This window comes from Callospermophilus lateralis, unplaced genomic scaffold (genome assembly GCF_048772815.1).
Source record: "Callospermophilus lateralis isolate mCalLat2 unplaced genomic scaffold, mCalLat2.hap1 Scaffold_82, whole genome shotgun sequence".
Taxonomy (NCBI): Eukaryota; Metazoa; Chordata; class Mammalia; order Rodentia; family Sciuridae; genus Callospermophilus; species Callospermophilus lateralis.
Window position 1 is genome coordinate 5,617,816 of NW_027516260.1, and position 25,621 is coordinate 5,643,436.

Here is a 25,621-nt window from a genome sequence, read left to right on the forward strand (position 1 = left end):
GGAAAGAATTAAACTTCTGATAAAACCAATCATTCTAAGAAGTAAAGACTTTTTTCAAGAGAATGATTTAGTATCAAGAGAGGACATTCAGATTCAAGCAGATTGGTCCCACCTGTGTGAAGTCTGCATCTTAAGATACTAAGAAAGCAGCAGAGACAATTTGAGAACAAAATTTTCCACACTTTATCACCTGAAATGGTGTGCCCTACCCCAAGAGGAGAGTGCTATTGCTTTAAGGGAGCTACACTTCTGGACCTTCTATAAATGAGACAGGTAGATAGACACACAGACAGATGAGAGTTTGGGGACATCGCAAAAAGGACAATGAGAGGCACAAGCAGCAACTGATTCCTCTGCCCAGAGAAGGGGACATCACAGGAAAGTAACAGATGACTGTGCTTGGAGCCCATTTCTCAAGGGAAACCATCCTAGGTCATTCATACTAAAACTCTCAGTGTCTGGACTTTTTAAGTAGCCAAGGTCAAAGCCCCAGTCTGAGTCTGGAGATTTATAATGAGCTATCACTACCTCAAGTACTTTGTCTGAATCATCAACAAAATGGATCTGCCTTCTGAGTTCTCTTGGAGAATTTTCTCCCAGAAAACCCATCTTGAAAGGTCTTTGAATTGGAGAATGTATTTGAAAGAGAGCAGTGAACAAATGATTTCACACCTGGGTTTTTTTCTTAAGAAATGTGGTTACACTATTATGAGAAAACTTTTAAATTTAATTCTGTGTTTCCTTGATGGTAGGCTACATAAAATTCCATAATGCTTCCAGTGTATCTGTTCTCACCATTAGCAGTTCTGAAACTACATTAGGTGAGAAAAAACACAGGGATGCCCATAAGTGAATAAAGAAAAACACTTTTCTGGGGAAATGGGATTTTGTTTAATTGTTAAACAAAGATTAGCAATTTTCTTCCCTATAGAGCCTCTTGAAGTGTTTACTAGATTAATGAGTATCATGAATTTCTGATAGGGGGATTTAATAGTCTACATTAAATAAACTATAGGAACATATTCATTATCAGGACAAGGATTAACAGCTTCCTTCAGAACACAGTTTGGGAAACCATGCTTCTTCACTAGAGACAGACATAAAAATAAATCATTCTGTCAGTTAACATTTAAATCCCATCCTCCTAATCCTTGATTGCCTAAAGTTAAGGCCATAAATCATTTTAAGAACAACTGATACTGTGCAACAAATGTCCAATAATCCACCAAGGTCTGTTCTGAGACCAGGGCTGACAACTGCATTTTCCACTCTATTGGTCACCATTCCATGCTATTGGGAATTCAAGATAACAATTTCATCAATATGTAATGAAGTTTGCCCCCTACTATCTCCTCAAATATTTGATTTTAACGGCAATTTTCTTCTATCAAAAAAGCTTTTACTGTGTGTGTGTGTGGGGGGGTGTTTTTGTTGTTGTTTTTGTTGAGACTTTAATATTTTGAACTCCCTGATATATAAAAAAGATTCACTTCCTTACTCCAATGTTGAAATCACTGTTGAGCCCTTAGCAGCATTGCCTGGGTTGAGCAGCCTGTTACACACTCAACAGCTAGGGGGCGCTAAGAGGGGGCTCCAGAATTAGTTGCAAGTGAGGCTCCACCAGAGTAGCCAGGAGGCCACAGTTAGCACTGCCTGTAGATGGGTTTTCTACTCCCTCAAAATCTCTCACATCTGACAGCTCAGGGAAATCACTTTTGGTCTGAAAGTAAGTATGCCCAACAATATATAGATTTCTTACTTCCGTTGCAGTGTAAAAACCCAACATACCGTCTTTAATTAGATGCCAGCTGTATTTGCTTTTAAAGGCTTTTTTTATTTCTCATCTTCTAATTCTTCAAACATCACCAGCTTAATGACATTTTGATTAGCTTGTTAGAATAATTTATTGTTTAGCCTTTTTAACGATTAGGGTGTTCACATCATACTCAATCCTTTACTCTATTTGATTTTGTGTAAACTTTCAGTGAGTGGACATCAGAAACAATCAGGAAAGTCCATAAAATGGGAGTAGAAAGTAATAAATCCTCCACCGATCTCCTCAAGGATGCTCCTCAAACAATCACTGGCCATCGTTTCTCCCAGCTTTTGAAAGGGTAACAATCATCCCTACTGTCACAACTGCATAAATTCCATCTTTAAGGTCAAAAGAAGTATGAAGTCCTTCCACTGAAAGTTTTTTTTTTTTTAAGTAAAATATTTCCATCTCATCTTCCTTCTTACATGCCCTCATGAAGAATGGAGATGGATAGGTGATAGACAAATATACATGTAGATAGAGAGACATACTTAAATCTGTTAAGGGGCACTATTATGTTACTGACCTTGGTGAGTCTACCATCACAGCCATGGAGGATTACACACCATAGGGATTTTCCAGATTTTCTTTTGCTCCCTCAGTGCAAAGTCATGGGGAATTCCAGAACAGAAGAGGCTGGCTAATCAGACTTTCACTGGACTGGAGGAATGTTTGCACAAGCATATAAGCAATCTCACAATAGAGGACTGGCCTGCATGATTCAGACCTCTCTGCTTCTATCCCAGAGAAACTTTTGCAGTTATGACTCCTCATGGCTCCACAGGTCATTGAAGGAGATCAGAGCTCACTGTGACTCCAATGATGGACAGATATTGCACCATGTCTCTCTGATGCAGCTGGAGCAAACTGTCAGAGATGGTGGGGTTGTCAGGTGGGGCCTCCACAACTCCCTGAGTCACCCCTGATCCCTTGATTTTTCTCCCTCCCCATGAGCAATTCATTTGCATATCCTGTCTCATAGAAGTATACTCAGAATCCAACCACTTTGAACTACTTTCCTTGGGTCCACCACAGTTCAAGTAATTCATTATCTGTGACTTTCAGATGCTGAAGCAGCCTCTGGTCAGCCTCCTGCCTCCTGTCCTTGCTGTCTCTACTGTTCACTCAGAGTGATCCTTCCAAACATAAGCTCCTTCGCATCCAACCAAAACTCCACAAGAGCTTCTCTTCTCACGCAGAATACAAACTCAGAGTTCTGACCACAGCGCTGCCCCCCAACCCGAACCCAGACTCTCCTTCAGGAGCTCCTGATGGCTCCTGTACCTCTCTGGCCTGGTTCCTACTACCTTCCTCAGATCACCCTCTCACTCCACTCCAGCCTCACTAGCCACATTGCTGGTCCCCAAATATTCCTCCCCAGGTCTTGTACTCCCTCTTCCCATGGCATGGGCTGCTCTTAGAGACAGCTATGTGACACCCTCCTTTACTTCCCCAGGGCTCTGCTAAATGACACCTTTTCAGAAAGCTTTCTCTAGCCATCCCACCTCAGCCATCTCTTACCATGCCTTATTTTTCTTAGCATCTGTGTATGTGTTGTCTGTCTCTTTCACCAGAATGTAAACTCCAAGAGGCAAGATCTTCTTGGCTTTAATCAGAACTGTGTTCCCAGAACTGTGCACAAATTGTGTCTGTTGATGGTTGCTGAATGAGTGAATGAATAAATAAATCAGAATTCATTTTTACTGTAACATATCTGCCCATTGCAACCCTAGAAGACATGGTTCTTATCAGAAAAAAATAAATGCTCAAAATCAAGGAATCCTAATCCTCAGTTGGATTGCTTAACTTATCTTTTAAAATGAAAAGAAAAAGAGATGCTTATCACTTGTGAAGCTGAGTATGAGTAAATCCCTTGGCAATCAATGTCTGTTTGTTCACATGGACTTCTTGCCTTGGCTGACCACTAATTTGCTTCATAGATGGGGAAAGAGCGGCATAACAAGTCTTTTTCTCAGAGTCAAGTCAGGATTAACTCACGCTTGCTAGCATTTACTGGAAAACCTCATCTTTGGATTTATTCCACAACAAAAAGACAAAAAAGAGCTCAGTTCTTTTGGACTTCAAAAGAATTTCCGAACCCTGAGGTGAGGGACTTCTCAAATGGTCTGATCACAAGGATGGTTTTCCTCTGACTCCTGTGCACACTGCGCTCTAGTGTGCATGGGGCCTGGGGGAGCTGAGAAGTCAGGGGGGCTGCCGATCAAGCACCAGGAGTTAATCCTGAGTCATCTCCTGGCCACAGGAATTGCCCTGACTGCACTCCCCTGTACTCAGTGCCAGGCCTGGCTGGATTCTTCCTGAAGCTGTTTCCTGCTGCCTTAAGGGCCAGGCAGCTTGTTTTGTTTCATTTTGTTTTTAAGTGATTGTACTAGACTTCAAGCAGAGAAGGAATAAGAAAGGATTGTACAATCCAGGATGACATATTTTTCTCATTTTTGGTGATAAATGATTCACAGGATGAACAAATAAAAAAGAGACAGCCAGGTATAGGGCCAGAGATAAAATGAGAGGGCTAAAGATACAGCCCTTTTTTTAAAGTTTCTGGTAGAGTTTCATTTCTTGTGGGCACCTTTTTTTGTTTGTTTTAACTCCATGATTATCTCTTATCCACCGGGAGATGGTTTGCACAGTAATACGACACTCAGGTTGGAGGGCAGTGGCCTTATACCCGGGTGGCCTCCTGAGCAGCTGTGTGATGGTGGGCAGGTTATATAGCTTCTCCATGTCTCAGTTTACTCATCTGGTAAATGAAAATGAAATAGTCCCTATTTTATGAGGGTTTTTCGAGAATGAAATCAGGCAATACTAATAAAATATTCAACAGTGCCTGACACTTGTTGGTGCTTAATAAAGGAAGCTACAGTAAATATGAATCCTAAAAAAAATAAATAAAATATAAAAAATAATAAATAAATACAACTCCTGAGGGAAAACCACAGAGGGGCCCCCATTTTAGGAGTGGGAGCTTAGGAGTGGTGGGACCTGTGAGTGGCTGGAGAATGGGAAGCTAGATTACCATCATGAAACATTCTTAGGTAAGCATCTCTGGTGACTTGCCTAAGGTGATAACAAAACAAAACAAAACAAAGGACTAGAATCTCCAAGGCTTCAGTAACTTGCTGTCATGGCTTTCCCCCCTTATTTGTAATAAACATGCACTTTCACACCTCATTGATTTTCAATTTTACTTTCCTTTTCTCAAGGAAAGCCCCCAAATTGTATATTCTTCAGGTCCCACAAAATCTGGTTTCTTTCCAAAGTGGTATAATTAAATTTTCACCATGATCCTAAAGGTGATAATATCATTGTTTCAAAAATCTGAAAACAAAAGTGTTGAGAAAAAAAAAAAAAAAACATTATCCCCACAGATAGACAGCAGGACCTGGCAGGACTGCAACTTAAACACAGGTTTCTCTATATCCGGAACAAAACTCTTGCCATTATACTGACCTTCCCCCACCACGAGCATCTAAAGGCTTTAAAAAGTGAGCTCTAGAAAAAAATAGGCATGTGTACATCCATGTTCATAGCACCACTCTTCACAATTCCCAAAAGGTGAAAATAACCTAAATGTCCATTGACAGATAAGTGAATAAATAAAACATGGTATATCCATATAACAAAATGTTATTCAGTCTTAAAAAGGAATAAAATTTTGACACATCCTACAACATGAATGAACCTTGAGGGCATTATGCTAAGTAAAATAACAGAATAGTTAAATTCATAGAGACAGCAGAATGGTGAAGGGCAGTTGCAGGAGAGGCAGCTACTGGGGGCAACTAATAGGTAAAGGGTGCATAGTTTAATTGGGGAATTAATTAATGGGCAGCTATTAGGTAAAGGGTACAGAAATTAATTTTCGATGACGAAAAAGTTGTAGAGATGCCTTGTGGTGAAGGTTTTACAATATCTGAATTTACTTCATGTCACTGAATTACATGTCTGAAATTTGCAGTGGGGAGACCAGGGATTGAACTCAGGGGCACTCGACCACTGAGCCACATCCCCAGTCCTATTTTTTTGTACTTTGTTTAGAGACAGGGTCTCACTGAGACGTTTAGTGCCTGGCTTTTTGCTGAGGCTGGCTTTGAACTCTCGATCCTCCTCCCAAGCCGCTGGGATTACAGGCATGTGCCACCGCATCTGGCTGAATTTTTTTTTTTAAATAGTAAATTTTGAAGGCTGGAGATGTAGCTTGAGCTTGGTGGTAGAGCACTTGCCTAGTACACAGGAGGCCCTGGGTTTGATCCCAAGCACCACAAACAAAAAAGGGTAAATTTTATGTTATGTATATTTTCACACACACACAGACACACACACACACACACACACACACACACACACACACACACACACCCCAAAAACAAATAAGCCCAGCCTAGAATGTAAGGCTTAAGCCATAAAATATTTCCATAGCATTTAGAATATTATGGGCATTATATACTAGGATGACAAAAAGTTGTTACGATAATTCTTTAAAAGAATTTTCCTGAATGTCTTGAAATGTGAGACAAAGATAGCAGCTTCCAAATTCCTTGTTTCCTATGTTACACACAACTACAAGTCAGCCATGAAATTCTGCAGACAATCCACTGTATATGATGTCACAGAGCTACCTCAAAGGTAGACTCTGAGCTACCTCAAAGGTAGACTCTGAGGCAATACACCCATCTGTGCTGTCTTCTTGGAGCTACTTCCTGAGATGTACTTGTAGAGAGACACACAGAAGTAGAAGACTTGTCATTGGTGCTTGAATAAAGCAGGGAGCACGTTAAAGCCCAGCCCAAGGTGATGGTCATTACCTGGTTCCCAGTGTTTCAGATGGCTCCTGGCCGGGCTTACTCAGTTTCCCCTCTCCTGGGAGTGTTGTGTGAGGGCCTGAGCCAGACCCAAGTGGGCCCTGGACTGTCAATTTTTGATGTGGCTGAGTGTCAGTTTCCAGGAGAGACCCGAGCTGAATGCAGTGAGCCAGAGGTATATATGGTTCTCTGAAACCAGGGTCAGATGAAAACAGCTCATTTGAAATCTCCCAAGCAAAGTTGCTGCTGAGAGGCTGGAGTGCAGGGGGGCTGCTACCCTGAGCTCTGAACAACTAAGATAGTATCCTATGGGCTCAGCCAGCCTGTCTAAAAGTGTCAATAGCAAGGATACAGAAACTCTCTCCACCACCCTAAGAAATGGGAATTTGTTGTAACAGTATATATTGCTCTAGGAAAGCAGGGTCCTGGAGAAAGCCAGGAAGAACTGTTCTTAAAGAGATCCAACCTGGAAGTGCATTTGGGATTACAGCCACTTGAGACTGCTTGAGAAACTCAGGAGAATGAGTTTGTGGATCTGACTCTACTGCTTTTCAATTAATATAGCTCAGGGTCCTTCTCTATAGATACCTCAACCCACTCATTTTCAACTCAGTGTTGCTTTCCCTTGCCTTTGGCTTCTGCCTCCATGTAGCTGCTGATTTCTTCTAAAATTGGACTGACACTTGATGCATAATCTTTCTTTCCTCCAGCCTGATACATTCAATCTCTCTCTCCCTCTCTCCCCCTACCCTCCCCCCCCCTCTCTCTCTCTCCCCGATCATCCTGTCAGTTTTACCTTCCGTTATGAAACTTTAGATTTTTCTGCCTAAATTTCTCAGTTCAAATTCCACATAGTCTTCCCTTCTACATGGTTTGGCTTTCTGAAGTTTCAGAGTTATCTGGTCAACTGCAATCCAAAAGTATTAAATGATTCCAGAAATAATTCATAAACTTTAAGTTGTGTACCATTCTAAGCAGTACAATGAAATCATTTTTAAACAATTTTTAATATGTTCAGTTTTTAATAACAGGAATGTTTTATAAACTATTACTATGTCGAACAGCAAATGAATACTTACAGTGATTTTTTTTCTAGTGAATTTGAATTTTTTTTCTTCCTTTAATTTTTTTTTTTGTTGTTGTTAATTGTCTTACTAGAAATTGAACCCAGGGCTTCATGAGTTTGAGACAGGTGCTCTACCACTAAGCTAAACCCACAATGCCTTGAAATTCTTTTAAAAAGAAAAAGGTTTGGATTATATAAACATAGCACAATGAAGTCTTTTACCATCCTATTCTGTTTCACACAGGGTGTGAATCATCTTTTTGTCCACTGTATCCACTTTTTATATGCTACCCACCTGATTTAGTTATCAGATCAGTTATCAGATCAACTGTCATGGTATCAAAATACTTGTATTAAAGTAACCCATATTTTACTTAAAAATGACCTTTAAGTGCAGGAGTAGTAATGCTGACAATTCAGATATGCCAAAGAGAAGCCATAAAGGGCTTCTCTTAAAGTAAAAAGATGAAAGTCCTTACTTAATAAGGAAAGGAAAAACTTATATGCTGAGGCTGCTAAGATCTATGGAAAGAACAAATCTTCTGTCCATGAAACTATGAAAAAAGAAAAAAGAAATTCATTCTAGTTTTCCTATTGTTAGAAATACCAGGGTGTGCCAGGTGCCATGGTGCATGCCTGTAATCCCAGAAGCTTGGAAGGCTGAGGCAGGAGGATCATGAGTTCAAACCCAGCCTCAGCAACTTAGAGAGGCCCTAAGCAACTTAATAAGACCCTGTCTCAGAATAAAAAAAATTAAAATTGGCTGGGGATATGGCTCAGTGATTAAATGCCCCTGGGTTCAATCTCTGATACACCCCCCACCCCAATTGTCCCATGCCCAAAAAGGAATCAAACATGTGCACTGAAGTAGCTTGGCAAGGCAAACTTTATTTTTGCAGAAGGGCGTGCTACTGATTATGAGCAAGCACACGTGAGTGAACAGTCAACCTGATTATATCCCTAATGCAGCACTGCCCCTTGCTCTGATATGAGGAGCTCAGGGTTATAATCTACATGATTGGCTCATTTTAAATTGGGGAAAGGCTACAGTTAAAGGGAAGAGCTATAGTTAAAATGGCTACCATTGGATCTTACATCCTAATTAAGGCTAAATACTATATTGTGAAAATGGAACACCAAACTTTCTATTTCTTACAAGGTGACATCTCAAACTGAGAAAGCTACAGTCACAGTATGTGATAATTATTACATTCTGATAGAAAAGGCATTAAATTTGTGTGTACATATGTATAAGAAAACAACATAGTATGTATAGGGTTTGGTCCTATCCTTTGTTTCAGGAATCCTCTGAGGGAATTAGAATTTATCTCCCATGGATAAGGTGAACCACAATAAGCAGAAACAGAGGGAAATAATCTGGTTAGTTAAGGGGACATGGTTTCCATTCAGGGCATCTTGAGAGTTCTGGCAAGCATGGATTGGCTGCTCATGGGATAACAAGGCTGCTCCTTTCACAGTGGTGTGAGTACAGCAGTTCCCAGGGGAGGGCACCAGGCACTACATCTTCAGGAAGCAAGACTGTTTCTTCCCTGTGCATTATTGCTTGGTACCAGTTATCCAGAGCAGTGCCAACATGAATACAGAGTGTGAGAATATTTTATTGTACCATTACTTCACTTTATATTTTCTCTTAAATTCCTCTCTGCATTTTCTCTACCCTACATTTTAAGCTTTCATCATAGCCCAAGCAGGGGACATGTTTTACCTCTCCTGGTTGCTTTCTGTACCCTCCTAAACCATTTATGCATGTACTCACCTATGTACTCAATATCCGTTGAATGCCTGCCCTGTAACAATACTGGACAATAAACTACTGGAAGTCTTTATACAGTATGGCACAGGGCACTCAATGTAAAGCACAAATTCAATTTCACAGGTTGAATTGGGTCTTGGGAGTTCTCCCAGGACCTTGTTGCTGCCTGCATCCTGTTGGCAGCGGGAATGAAATTTTATCCACTCCCACTCATGTTCCATTGGCAAGAGCTAGTCACTGGGGTTCTCTTAACTTCAAAACAGGCCAGGAGAGTTAGTCTGATTGTCTTCCCAGAGGAAGAGATTTTGGGTGGTAGCAGAACCCCAGAGAAGTTTCCACAGAGTGGGCAGATAGACAGCTGTTCGGGCATCCCTTACTCAGTTCATCCAAAGAGGCTAATAGTAGCTACTAGGGAGGTCTGTGTGCAGACAACTCAGGACTCATTGAATACCACCAGATTCATATCTTTCAATCCAAGCTGATGATCCCAATCTTACAGTTCATGCTTCAAACGTGTCCCCATTTTTTAGACTTCCATCTCCAGTTGCCTAAGTGGCATTTGGTTATCTTCTAGGATCTCAAACTGATCATGTTCTTATTCACATCTTCTTTACCCAGCCTAACCTCTCTCAGTGAAGAGTATCACTCAGTTACTCAGACCAAAAACCTCTCCCTTTTTTTCATGTCCACATCCAATCCATAATCAGTCGATTTTCAAAATATGTCCTGACCACCTCTTTCTAGTTACAACCACCACCGTGTCTGTCCTCAACAGCCACACATTATTGTTTTGCCCCAAACACCTTCCAACCTTGCCACAGGAGTTGTAACTTCCACAGCAGCCAGAGTGATTCTCTTAAAATGTAAATTACATCAGATCTTTCTAGGTTTCCTATGACACTCTAACCAGTTTAGAAAAAAATTCAAGGTCAAGACTATGTATAATCTGACTTCTGTCTTCAAAACACATCATTTTTCCTTTCCTTTCTTATAGTCTCAGAGTCTTTACATTTTCATGTGTCATCCATGTCATCGAGAGCTCTGTGACATAGCACTGGTCAAGGAGACTCTCCAACTCTCCTACATAAACCAACACCTCCTCACTGCCCCCCTTCCTTTAACCCAGCTTTATTCTTCATCCTAGCTCTGATCACTGTCTGAATTTGAGTCTCTTTCCACTGCTCTCCGGGAGTATTTGCTGCAAGAGTTCAGTATTTGATTGATTTTTTTTCAAGGACACAATCTGTTTCAAGGAGAATATCTGCATTATGAAAAAGAAAATGGAGTTCCTAAAAAATTAGAATTAGAACAATCATATTTATCCAGCAATCGCACTACTAGGTATATATTTGAAAGAAGGGAAATCAGCCTGTTGAAGAAACATCTGCACTTCCATGCTTATTGGAGCACTATTCACATTAACCAAGATAGGGAACCAACCTAGGTGTCCATCAGTGGGTGAAGGGATAAAGAAAATGTATTGTATGTGCAATGGAATGTTATTCAGCCATAAAAAAGAACAAAATTCTGTCATTTGTAACAATATGTATAGAACTGGGGGTATTACATTAAGTGAAATAAGTCAGGCACAGTAGGAGAAATGCCACATATTCTCACTTACATGTGGAAGATAAAAAGTTGATCTTAAAAAAGTAGAGAATATAATAGTGGTTACTAGAAGCTGGGAAGGATGTGAGATAGGGAGGGATGGAGAAAGGAGAATCATGGTTATAGGGAGAAATAATTCCAACTATTGTAAAGCACAGTAGGAAAACAATGGTTGACAACAATTAATGAAATATTTCAAAATAGCTAATAGAGAGGACTGTGAACACTCCCAACACAAAGAAAGATTCGCATCTGAGGTGATATATATGCCAATTACCCTGAACGGATACATTGTATGTATGTATTGAAATGCCACATTATATAAGTAAAATAAATTTATATTTTAAAAGAAATTAAATATATATATATAATTAAAAGTGATATTTGACACAAAACCAATACTCAGTAAATATTTATTGAATGAATGGATGAATAACAAGCTAATAGTGGATTTTTAAAATGCAGGCAATATCCAGGGCACTGGAAATGGAAAAACAAGCTAAATAAACTTTTAAATAAGAACAGTATATGGGAAATGTCTTTTATCCAATGAAAAAAATAAGAAAACAGTTTTCCCTAACCCTAACTTCTAGTCTGCCTATAAAATTATGTTTATTTTTTATTTTTCAGACTTTATTGAAATTCTCTGCAGAGGATTTAACATGGAGTACAGAAACTTGTGGTATTTTCATTTAGCTTGTTTTTCTTTTTTACCCTCCTTACCTGTAACTTAAATGCTTATGTTTTATTTCACATCTTTGCTGTTTTCATTAAATTAAAATCATTGTAGAAGCAATCCTATTTCAGTTGTTCTTTTGACACTTTATCGATCAACATTTCACTAAAGGTATCAACTTTCTCTAGGATGCAGAGAGACTAATAAAATTTACACAAAAATTTCTCCTAAATAAATTTCCCCACCTTCTTGGTTATTGTACACCTGCCTTCCTTATAAGGAGAACAAGGAAGTAAATCATGTGGAAGTTGCTTTTAAACACAGCTTTTCTTCTTTACCTGTCCAGCTAGCCTCTGTGTTCATTTCAGTCATAATGAAAACTTTTTAATTTACATCTCAAGTTTCATTTCAAAGCAGTGTAAGTAGTATTTAATATTTTACACTTCAAGAAAGAAAGCCTTTAACGATCTTCAGCTTTGGTCTTGTAACCTTGAAGGTAATTCATTTTTTTAATCTGCACAGCGAGAACTGAAACGAATGGGGATTGAGCTGCTCTTCCTGTTCTTTCTATTTCTAGGAAGGAATGATCATGCACAAGGTAAGACCTAAGTTCTCGGATATGTTGCTTTCACGATATGATTGACAAATCTGTCATTTGGTTCAGAAACTAGAGCCAAAGTCATTTTTCATTTGACCTGTTTGATGGCTCTTTTGCCACTGAGTGAATACTTTCACAAATTACAGGCAAACACAGGGCTGGTCCCACCGTGGATGTTCTAGGCTTAAGGTAAATAAATACAAAGGTTACACAGGCATTTTAATGAGGAGAATTAAACAACATTACTGCACAGTAGGATTTCTTAATGCCTTTGTGACAGTCCTTTTGGAAACTTCTGTTTTATTATACAATAAGTTCTTCCTCTTGAGAGTAATAATCTTGGGAGAGAAAAAGGATGTTATTTCACAAACAGAAATACCACATTTATAAGAGAAGCATTTTAAATGGTTACAAATAATTTTTAAAATTAAAATGACAGGTATTTAATAAGAATAAAAAACAGGATGATTCTGTATTTGTCAACAACTATTTTTAAAAAAAGGAAGAGGATTATAATTTTTGGCTTATAAGGCACATGTATTTTCAACGTGATAGATGTGAAGTGTAAATTTTTATGTGAGAGTTGCTAGTATTTTGAGAATTGATTTTTGAAGACAAAAATGCATTTTGATATTGTTTTGTTCAAGTAATTTAAGAGGCATAAGTCTTGTAAATGGAATGAATGAAAGTGTATTTAATTCCTTGCATCTTGCTGAATTTAAATGTAGGTGGCTGTGCCTTGGGAGGTGCAGAAACCTGTGGAGACTGCTTTCTCATTGGACCTCAGTGTTCCTGGTGTTCTCAGGAGGTAAAACAAATGACCTCAACATGTTTTTAAAAGCTCTGTGCAGTTAGACTTATGTTGATTTCCTCAATGATAGCTCAGATAATGTCCTTTTTTTCTGTGGGGTTATATGAGTGAAACAAATCAAGAAAGGATAATAAAAGTATTAGTGGATCAAAGTGGCATTGACATGATTGCTTTCAAACACAATTCATGGGAGGAATGCATGTCAAATTATTCTAAATAAAATAATCTACTCAGGGTCCTTTATTTGACCTGGTTCCTTTTCTTATTTTAAGGTAATTTCTCATGGTTAAATGTAAAATGTCAAGCCTTTCTGGACAATCAGTAATCATGGAGATGTTTTCTGAAGTTAAACACACATTTGATATCAGTACTATAGCTGTATTCCATCCGGGAACCAGGATCCAATGTGAGTCACTGCTAGTTTCTACAAGGAGCATTGTAGTATTGGGGAAAACCTTACTACTCAGACCTTATTCAGTTCTTTTAAAACTTATATTTTCATGAGTTCAGTCACTCTGTATCATACCAATGACAAAGCCCCAAACAGCCATTCCTTTTCTAAAACTGAAAACTATGTAGTGTGAAGATGTCTGGGGGCATATAGCAAGCCATTCTAAGTCACTGCCTGTGCTGTGACACCATAGAGTGATTTGCAGAGTTATCCTGATAAGATAGAGATGCACTAACTCTGAATTTTAAAACAAGTCTTTCCCCAACTGGATCTCATAAAGATAATCTAAACATCTATTCTTCCCATGCTCTAGATAGGGCAGAGGCATGGGAGGGGAAGGGAGGGGGCAGGGGGTTAGCAATGATGGTGGAATGTGATGGACATTATTATCCAAATACATGTATGAAGACATGAATTGGTGTGAACATACTTTATATACAAACAGAGATATGAAAAATTGTGCTGTATATGTGTAATAAGAATTGTAATGCATTCCTGTATAATATATTTAAAAAATAAATTAATAATAATAATAATAATAATAATAATAAAAAGAGCACAAACCTGGCACACTTCCCCAGTACTCACTTGACGGATAGGGGCCACAAAACAACATTCAGGTTGAAGAGCATTCAGCTCTTTTGATTTCAAATGCAGGATTGAGAATGTAAATGTGGGGGGTAGGCATAATTTTTTGGACATTGGCTTTCTAAAGAAGACAGCTTTAATTTCATTCCAGAGACAGAAAATGGCAAATCATTCTAGAATTTTTGTTTAAATGCACTTTTTAGCAGTCATTTGAGAGAGTTTCTCATAGCCTTACTTTTGAATGACCCTTGGTAGCTAAATGATTGTCAAATTTTATGGCAAGATTAAGAGGTCACTCCAGTAGTAAAAGTAGTTATCAGTTTATCAACTGAGGTAATTGGAACAAAATGTAAAATAGACTTCTGCTTAGGAAGAACAGAAAATATGTTGTGTGATTAACACCACCCCTGACCTTCTGGCAAAGGTTGTGACTACAGCCGATAGCAACTGCATGGTGTTGAGAAGGCGCCTCTATCAGCCACTGTTTGCCTTCCTTACATTTTGAGACGTTAGAGAGTTTGCCAGAGCCTCAAATACACAAAAGCCTGACTGGTAGATGACAAATTATATTCTCAAAATTTAATTTAAGAAGAAAGATAACTTTCCTACTTGCTGAAAACAAGTGGCCTTGAATTCTAAGGGGCTAGGAAAAATATGGATATTGGTTCAGTTCTCTCTAAGCATGAGAGTCAATGGGTTCAACTTTTCCTAGTGCCAGCTCTAGAGTAACCTTGTCATCAGGTAAGACAGGTACCTCTGGGCTCCATTTTTTCTGCTCTTGATGCTGCAAAAATGGAATGGCCACATATCTGCTGGGAAATACTATACCTCAGTGCTCATGTGAACCTAATGAGGCCTGGGAAACTCCAGAGTCCTGTACAGAAAAGCAGACTTTTAAACCATCTTCTAATTTCCTTCCTTACTTCCAAATCTTGGAGGAAAGATCTTGAACTAGAACACTTTAAGATACTGAGTTTAAGGTCCCTGAGAGGTCAGTTTTAGTGAAATAATGCTAATCAGGGCAACACACCAATGATTAAAACTAGTAAAGTATCAGACAGTGCAATGTCATAATCCTTGTCCTTTAGAAATACATAGAAAAATCTCTATTTGCTACCGGATTTGGTAATAGATGCACTGTAAAGCTTAGACAGGCCTAGGATTCCAATAACCAACAGTTCATTCCAAAAAAAAAACAGTAGACTGAAAAATGTCAACTCGATGAACTCAACTATTTCAAGAATCTGGTCATGGCAAAGGAGAATCTTTAAATAAATGAGCTTTTAAAAAAACTGCTAATGAATTCAAATGAACATAATTAAAAGGAGACTCCATCTTTACTCATAACTTTGCTGGCAGAATACTCTGGCTATTCAACTATAACTTAGCTTTAGACCTACAATCAATGTCAGTCATACAGGAATATGATGTATTTAGGATGGCAAGATGCTTAACTAGGAAAGTATGTAAAAATTTTAATTACTGCCATCTTATAAAGAAATGCAGATTTGTCTTCTTTTTCTCTACTTTTTTCATTTTTAGAATTTTACCCATCCATCTGGAGTTGGTGAAAGATGTGATACCCCAGCAAATCTTTTAGCCAAAGGATGTCAATTAACCTTCATCGAAAACCCTGTCTCCCAAATAGAAATCCTTAAAAATAAGCCTCTCAGTGTAGGCAGACAGAAAAATAGTTCTGACATTGTTCAGATTGCACCTCAAAACTTGATTCTTAAATTGAGACCAGGTAAGTTATGATTTTTTAACAGAAGGGGAAGGGTCTTTCAGAAAAAAGAAAAACACAGAAGTGTCTGTTCTTGTAAATAAACATAATGTTATGTGTGTAATATTGCTATTGCTTTAATATGGATGCTACATGTCACAGATCATTGATTATTATGCCTCCAATTGCCCATTTTTAAGGAAATATGAAATTTCGGGACTCACATTTTTCTTTGTTCACGTTGGCCACTTTTACTCCAAATGTGTTACTGAAGAAGTCTTTTCTAATAGTAACCATTTGAATTACTTAAATGTTGCTTAGATTTGCCTCACATTTCTTCAAGAGTTGAAATGTAGATTGAAACTCCCCTTTATTTTGTTCACCTGTTCTAAAACCACACACAAAAAAGTTCAGCTTATCTTTCATCTAAATGGATGCTAATTCTTCCCAGGAGATATAAAATATCCTAACTTATATTTCTTCAGTACTTATAAACTCAGTGCTGAAAGATGTTTGTGGGCTTACTCATTTATAAACTCTACAACTTAGTACATCACATGGTATGTATCTTCAGTAAGTTCTTAAGGGAAAGAAATAGCTAGCTGGTGGGGAGATTGGCCAGTTGCAAATGAACCTTCCTGTGTTTTATGAATTTGCTTTCCATGTGGGGGCTCTGCAGGTGGTGAGCAGACATTGCAAGTGCATGTCCGCCAGACCGAGGATTACCCTGTGGACCTGTATTACCTCATGGATCTCTCCGCCTCCATGGACGATGACCTCAACACAATCAAAGAGCTGGGCTCCCTGCTTTCCAAGGAGATGTCTAAATTAACCAGCAACTTTAGACTGGGCTTCGGGTTTTTCCACAAAAGACCCGTCTCCCCTTTTATGAAAACAACGCCAGAGGAAATTGCCAACCCTTGCAGGTAAGTGATTCTCTGGCATCTCTGTGCACTGATTTCCACAGCGATACGCCGCTGCCCGCCCTGAGCCGCACTTGCCAGGAACTTGCTAACTCCCTGGCATTTCTATCTGGCTGTCTGATCTCACAGTTCTCTCAGATGCCCAAGTTGCTCACAGCCTCCCAGGATCTTAAATGCATGGTTCTAGCCTTCCAGCCTCTGCAAAGCATCTGCCTCCAGCGATCGAGGGCGTGGCCAGGGGCGTGGCCAGGGAGGTTTTGTGTTCTGTGGACAAAGGGGACTGTACATTCCATTGGATTTTATCCCCCTCCCTGCCCTTGGGAGACCTTCAATCCCCAATGACCACCACTGAAGCTGTCTGACAGTAACCTCTATTCGTTTTGAGTCTTTTTCTACTGCAATGACTTCTGTCAAAATAATAATTTTTGCGACGTCCTCTGTCGTACTTTGGGAAATATGGGTTTTCTTTCATTGTTTGGAGAAGGCCTTTGCAGCCATCACTGCTACTAAATTCACAGGAAATGAGTCAGTGACTCCATTATCATGTGTTATAATCAGCTATTAAAACCGTGTCTTCTGCAGGATGGCCAAGGACAAATAGCTTTGTGATGGCTTACCTGTGCAGCCAATGATATGTTCAAAATCAAATTATTTAATACCCTTCTATTGAGAAAGAGCCACCATCTGCTCTGGGCCAGACCCTGCACTGAAGGCTTTACATACATGACCTTATTCAATCTCTATAATGACAGGAGGTTAAGGCAGGTTTCATTAGCCCTATATTCAGAGGAAGTAACAGAGGCTCTGCGTGGTTAATAATTTGCCCAAGGGCACATGACTAATAAGTATACCAAGATCTGGTTTGATCCCAAACCAAGCCCTTTACTACTATGCATTTAGTATATATGAAATCATTTTTAAAATGTTAATTTTTAATATTCTTATACACCAGAGCAAGCAATCCCTATAAAAGACAAACAGCTTCTATCGTATTTAAAAACACATCAGTGCACTTCTCAACTATAATCGAACATAGGTAAAAATTATTTAACTGTGAAAGTAATTTACCACTGATTATAACTCTTAGGAATTGTGTTTGGTTAAGAGTATCAGAAACTGTGACTTTAAAAGGAGAGAGTTTTTTTTTTTTTCTCTCTTTTACACAAAGTGAAGTCGGGGCTTGGGTGACAGTTCCACAAACACCAGAAATCCATAACTTCTGTGTTTTTTTGCTCCACCATCTTTAGCACTTGGATTTTGTCTTCATGATCCAAGAGGCTGCTAGGGTATTAAGCATAATTTCTTCACTCCAGGCAGGAAGAAAGGAAGAAAAGTGGGACAGATTAGTTAAGGGCACTATCTGACCCTCTTAAAGTATAATTGACATGTACTTGAAATGCACACATCAAAAATACTGTTTGAAGACTCTTAATAATTGAATATACCAGTATAATCAACACCCAAAACATGATGTAGGTATATTCATCAACTCAGAAAGTCTCCTCATGCCTCCTTCCAGTCATTTCTACTTCCTCAGAGGTACTCACTTTGTGATTTCTATAATTTAGATTGGTTTTGTCTATTCTTGGATTTCATACAGCTAAAATAAAATAGTATACACCTTTGTGTCTTGCTTCTTTTGCTCAGTGTAACGTTTTGAGATTTAATAATGATCTTGTGTATACTGAAAATTTGTTCCTTTTTGTTTTAATAAGTAGTCCATTAATGGATTTGCTACATTTTATTTATTCCTTCTTCCACTGATGGACATTTGAGTTGTGTCATTTCTTGGCTGTCATGAAAAATGCTGCTACATACTCAGCCCTTTTTTAAAATTTTACTTTGAGACAGGTTCTTGCTAAACTGTGGAGGTCAGCCTTGAACTTGCAATCCTCCTGCCTCAACCTCCCAAGTAGCTTGGATTTTAGGCATGTACCACGATACCCAGTCCCCAGGAGTATTTTTTTAAGTTCATTTTTCAATGGTGTGCTGGTGATTTATAGAAATGCAATTGATTTTTCACATTAACTTATGTAACCTTAATAAATTTTCCCATTTATTCTAGTCTGATTTTTATAGATTCTTGTGATTTCACAAGGACAGTCAAGTAAAACTAGTATAGCTTTTATTACTATCATGAGTGCTTGCTGGAGATATATATATATATATATATATATATATATATATATATATATATATATATATATATATATTAGGACTACTTTGGACACGGGTTGAGGCACCAGCAGTTGACTACGCTTTCCCATCATCAGAGCTCCTGTCAGCACAGTAAAAAAGGCAAATGACATATTTGCACACTGTGAAAACAGTGTGACCCTAAAAGTCCTCTGGAATGTCCCAGGAACCCCAGAGTCTATGCACCATTCTTCACAAACCCTTTTAGGACTGGCGATGTAGCTCAGTGGTAGAGCACTTGTCAAGCATGTGTGAAGCCTGGGGTTCAATCCCCAACACTGTAAAGAAAGAAAAAAAATGCTACTAGGGATTGAACTCACAGACACTCGACCTTTGAACCACATCCCCAGCCCTATTTTGTATTTTATTTAGAGATAGGGTCTCACTGAGTTGCTCAGAACTTCACTTTTGCTGAGGCTGGCTTTGAACTCGTGATTCTCCTGCCTCAGCCTCCCCAGCCACTGGGATTACAGGTGTGCACCATCACACTAGACAAAATGCTACCTTTTAAATCTAATTTCTAATGGATTTTGGAGTATTTTTTATTTTTATTGGAAGGAGAGTCACTAAAAGTTCATTTTATCGTAAGAAGGCTGAAGCACTAAAAATTCATTTTACCCTGTAAGAAGGCTAAAGCAGCTTACAGTTTTGAAAGAGTTCTCTTTGCTTTTGTCTAAGATACAGAATAAAAGAAAAGTTTTCTTCATTTCATATTTATAAATGAGTCATAATGTATATTTTAAAATACTTAGCAGCACAAAAATTAAATTTTTCCCTCCATCAAACATTTTGAAGAATTTCTTCTTAACATCAATCCGCATACACTATGTTATGATTTTTTTAATCTCAAATTTGGCTTCAATGGTGAGTAATTCATTGTAGTTTTACAAAAAAGGAGACAGAGCCATGGAATACTTAAATGGATTTCCTATATATATACATACACAAAAGCATATATGAGTATAGAATGTACAGTTTCTTATTGCAAAGTTAATAAGTTCATGTGACACAAAAAGAAGAAAATCAAAATAGGTTCTAACCCTAAGAAAAAGATGATGTTAAACTTTTAGTATATATCATTATAGTTTTTTTTAAAAAAATATATTTACTTATTTAATTTTTAAATTTGTTTTAATTAGTTATACATGACAGTAGAATGCACTTATGCACTTTGATATATTTTAACAATATTTATTTTAAATTTAACAAAATATGTAAGTAGTACTTCTTTATATTGTGTTTCTCAATTATCCTACAATTTAAATGTAAATTCATTGTTGTCTAGGAACTCAACATCCTCCATTGGTAAGAGATTCCTACTCTCTATACTTGCTATACTCAGAAAGCAACATCCAAATGTGAGCATTCATTAGAGTTATTTTACTCCAAATAAGGGTTTCAGTTCCAATTCCAAGGGCAACCCCCCCTCTAATGCTCTGCTTTGCTTTTGCCACATGTTCTTCCATCACATGAATCCGCTCAGTGAGTTACATTAAGATTTCATCCACTTTTCAAAAGCATGGACTTCTGATAATTAGAATTATCTGCTTGGGACATAATTTTAACCAACAAAGATGCAAATTTCTCACAGGAAGGTAGGACTGCCAGTTTTTTGGTTCTAGGAGATGCTCCAGCATCTTTTGGTACAGGGTAAATCAACAGCCCCAAGTGAAAGATTAAACAAAAAATTTCCAAAAATAGTTAGGTCCTAGGGACAATGGAATGACAAATACAGCTACATGCTTTTTATCTGAAATAAACGTCATAGCAACTTCATGAAGTAGATGTTATCATACCCATTTTATGAATAAGGGCACTGAGGCCCAGGAAGCTTAATTAACTTGCCCCAGGATAGAACTGTTCTGTCTTTTATTCTAATTTTAATGAATTTTCTATCACTTCAGAGCTACTCTAATCATTACGGGAGTAATTACGACACATGCTGATTTATCATCATCAACCAATTGGAAAAAAAACTAGAGCTCTTCCTCATATCACACTTTAAAATACGTCTCATATTTGAGGGTGGGTGGGGAAAAATTTGACTTTAATAAAAAGTTTTAAGGTATGTATCAAAAACATCAAAGACAAAAGGTTAATATTTTTCAGAGAGTTCTTCAAATTAAATTGGAAATAAAAAATATACCAAAAAGAAAATAAACAAAGGGTATAAACCAGCAAATTGGTAAAAGAATAAATACAAAATGTCAATAAATATAAACAACTGGATCAGTCTCATTACTAATAAAATAAAAGTTAAAAATAAAATTCAGATTTCACTTTAGCTAATCAGCTATTTTGTTTTGTTGAATGGTACAGTCTCACATACAATTATCCGAAATGACAGCTGATACAAACTTATCTGAAAAGAATTTGCAAATAAGGGCCAAAAGATAACCCAGCAATTCCCTATCAAAAAATTTATTCTAAGCAAAGATACAGACTAGTTTCCAAAAATATATGAAAAGGGATCACCATATTATCTAATTAACAAAAGATTTCAAAATAAATTATTAGCAAGAGGAATTATTGAACTCTGATATATCTCATAGGCATTGCAACCTTTTTAAAATTTCTTCTTCACATTTTCATATAAAACCTCATTTTTTTCAATGAACAAAAAAGGCATTTATTTTTAATCAGAAAAAAACACTATTCTAGAGATATCATTAGCCAAATCCATGCATTATTGTCCTGAGGTCTGTGCTAATCTCTATGTGATTGATGTAAGAAAAACACTAATGTTTGTGAACCCCAATCCCAAAAAGCTCATTGTGCAGTGTTCTCTGCATATTTTGTTTCTTCAAGCTTCACAACAACCCTTCTAGGTAGATACTATCAGTGGGCAAGACTTCAGAATTTCAGAGAAACCTGATACATGATATTTTTTAAAAAGGGAATAAGATTAACTTCTGGGAGTTAAGGTAAAATGTAATGAATCAGAAAGAAATATAAAAAGTGGCCTGGAAACAGCAGACTGGCTCCTGGATCACTAGAACAGCTGTGTTGGTAGCAGTGAAATAATAGATGGTCCTGGTGGGTTGGGGAAAGACAGAAAAAGAAGGGTCACAGAATACATAGGCATTCAAGAACCTCAGCCAAGTCACTTCCAGAGTTTCCAGCCCCATTGACTAAAAGGACTTATGAAACATTTGTTAGTTGAGGAGTTTGACCACAGATGAGGGAGGGACCAGATGTAGTCAAGAGCATCTGTTCTTGAGATGGCCATCTTAGGATAGCCCAGGCTGTGCCATTCAGTGTTCTGAAATGTCGGAAAACAATGGATTCTGACCTCTCTCCTTGAAAGTCTACTGACAGGAAGAAAATCACTTCCCTCATGGACACCGACTTGCTGGTCTTCGTGAGAGCTTTACTACTCAGTATAAAAGAATCCACAGCCATTCTGATTTGAATGAACATTCGATTCTCATCACTTATGGTAGTCATTCTATAAACTTGCCTCAGGCACTGAGTTATTCTAATACTGAACATTGCTCCAAAGGGAAAAATAGGTTAGAATCCTGTGAGTCTTTAGTTATAAGTTTAATCAACTGACCAATATATAACCTTGTTTTTTGTGTGTTTATATTTAAAAAACATCTTGCTTAATAGATAGTGTTGATTCATTTCTATTATTTACATTATTTACACTGTGAGCGATGACTCGAGAAAGCAAAACATCATCTTGTTTGACCTCAGCAGGTAATGTGCACATAGGGAAACTCACTTTTTTTCTTCTCTGTGTATATCTACAAACGATGAAGAAAATTATTTATTGATTTGCTAAAGATCAATTTTAGTAAGTAAGTGAAAATTCACAAATGATGAGGATGTATAGGCAGATGAATTTGGTAACAGGAGTCTGACCCTGAAAGACGCACCTGCTCTCTAAGTGCTAACAAGAAAGCCTGCCACACCTGCAAGCTCAAGGCCAGGCCCTATGTGTGCTCCACAAGAATCAACCAAGGCTCCCAGGCAGCGCACCACAGCCTCAATGAAGGCTACTCCTATCTGTCTCTGTGCTGTCAATGGTTGTCAAACTTTAGTGTGTGTCGGAAAGGTTTGGTACAGTACGTGTTGCTGAGCACATTCCTGGCATTTCTAAGGCAGGAGATTTGAACTAGTGCTCCAGATTTTGCATTTCTAACATTTTTCCATGTGATGCTCATGCTGCTGTATCAGGAACCTCACTTTGAGAACCTCTGCTCCATACCATTATCCTGCTTTTATAGATGAAAGCTCAAAGCTCAGAAGGGTTAAGTAACTTGCTCAAGGTTTCGGGCACAGCTAGTAACTGACTTTTAGGATAAGATGTAGCTGAACTCATGATCATCTCTATATGTTCTACTATTAGGAGCAGATTTCATCCTACCATGATATAAGCGGGGGTTTTATTCCCAGGTTGGTCCCCAACAAAGAATTCAAGCATGGTAGTGTTGGACTCTAGAACCTAGGCCCTGCTAGGTTTTTTTTTCAACCTTCAATAATATCTTTTTTAAAAAATATTTTATTTGCTCTTTTTAGTTATACATGACAGCAGAATGTATTTTGACATATTACACATACATGGAGTATAACTTCCCATTCTTGTGGTTGTACATGAGGTGCAGTTACACTGGTCACATATTTATATGTGAACATAAGAAAGTTATATCTGATTCATTCTACTGTCTTTACTATTCCCATTCCCCTGCCCTTCCCTTTATTCCCGCTTGTCTAACCCAAAGTACTTCTGTTATTCACTACCATCCCCCCACTTATTGTGTGTTAGCATCCACATATCAGAAATAACATTTGGCCTATGGTTTTAGAGGATTTATTTATTTCACTTAGCATGATAGTATCCTGTTATTATTTCTTCGAGTAAGCTTTCTACCCTTTCAGCATTTTCAAGTCCTTCTTGAATACCAATAACCCCAGATGCCTCATCCACATTTACTGACCTTGTAGTTACACTGCAAGGTTCTACCTGGCCCTAGGCAGGTAGATGAACCAGCCTCAAGTTCCTATGTCATACCTGTGGCCACCCGAGCTGCATCACATCCTGAGCCCATAGCCCACTAAGACCAACACAAATTGGATAGGAGCAAGGCTCACTCTATGGGCTGCCTATTGATGAGGTGGACTTGTGGCCTATTCTGCCATTAACTAGAATAGAAATACAATAGACTCAGGCCATGTATCTTCCTCTGGCACTGGAGCTGTTCCAGAGGCTTCATCTGTAGGCAGGCCTGGGGATGAACCCACAGGATCTGCCTGGTGTTAAGTTGGTTCACCAAATTAGCACTGAGGTCTAGGGCAAAGTCTTATACTTACTACCCTCTCCTACCCACAGTCAATGGCATTTTGCCACATATTATACTGCCCAAGGTTGAGGTAGTGTTGTGAAGGCAGTCCCTTGGCCACTAAGAATGTCACTAAGCTTAACACCTGAGTCTCATAGCTGCAAAGGCCTGCACAGTCTCAGGGGTATTCCGAGGCCCATACCACAGATGGCAGAGAAACAGGCCAAAACATGAGTCTGTGCCCCTGGGATGTAGGTCTTTCTAGTTCATGAGCAGTTCTAAATCACTATCTGAGAGCACTGCCCTCAGTGGCAGTGCTGGCTAGCCGAGTTAGGTGGCACACGCCTGTAATTCCAGTGGCCCGGGAGACTGAAACAGGAGGTTTGCAAGTTCAAAGACAGCCTCAGCAAAAGCAAGGCACTAAGCAACTCACTGAGACCCTGTCTCTAAATAAAATACAAAATAGGGCTGAGATGTGGCTCAGTGTTTGAGTGGCCCTGAATTCAATCCCCAGTATCCACCTACCTCACTCCACCCCAAAAAAGAAAAGAAAATAGCTGCTGTCTGAGACTGGTGGTGGAAGACACCAAGGCTGATTTAAACTAGGTTGTACTTGAGTCTCATAGCTGCAGGGGCCTTACATTCTCAGGAAGAAGATAGGTGTACCCGTTTTATTCTACAGCCAGAGATGATGCAGGCAAAACTTAACCAATCTCCGGCTGATGCTGGGGCTGATGCAGAGGCTCTATCTAGGAGTTGTGGCCTGTGAATGAGGTCTTCAGTTTCTAAGAGGTTCTGGGTCTCACTGCAGTGGGCCTGGCACTGGGGCTCCAACACAAATCCCTGTGCTAGCTTTCATGCCCTGTTCCCCAAGAAGGGAGTCCTGTTCCCTGCTCTGCTGCTGGAGATTGGAGGAAACTTAGTGGAGACAGTCAGCCTAACAATTTGTGGGGGTCAGTCCACAGTAATTGGTCTGGCAATAGGGGCCATGGTCACTGGTTTCACTATGGTGGGCCTGGTATTGGGTTTCAAATTGAAGACCTCGAACATGGTTCTCTCTACTTCCCCCAAGCGGGAGGCATCTCTTTACATGCCAGACTGCTTGGAGTTGGAGAGAGGTGACACTTTCCTTCCTGCCTTCTTCAGTATGCCCTTTCATTTTGTACTAAAAGCAGGGCCTAGAGTCTCTCATCTGATTTCCTTGGCTCTTGTGAAGGTAGTTTGGTGCATGAATAGCTGTTCAGCTTTGTGTTCTGTGGGGAAACATCACTGGAGGATCTTAC

At 38.7% G+C, this 25,621-nt stretch overlaps 1 protein-coding gene across 1 annotated transcript in view; it reads left to right on the forward strand.

Moving 5' to 3' along the window:
• The first annotated feature begins 16,699 nt into the window (after positions 1 to 16,699).
• The window catches only part of LOC143641001 (secretory phospholipase A2 receptor-like), a 65,345-nt gene continuing 56,423 nt past the window's right edge, over positions 16,700 to 25,621 (forward strand). Inside the window, 2 exon segments of the mRNA XM_077108466.1 lie at positions 16,700 to 16,860; positions 20,339 to 20,358. Coding sequence (XP_076964581.1) covers positions 16,700 to 16,860; positions 20,339 to 20,358 — 181 coding nt within the window.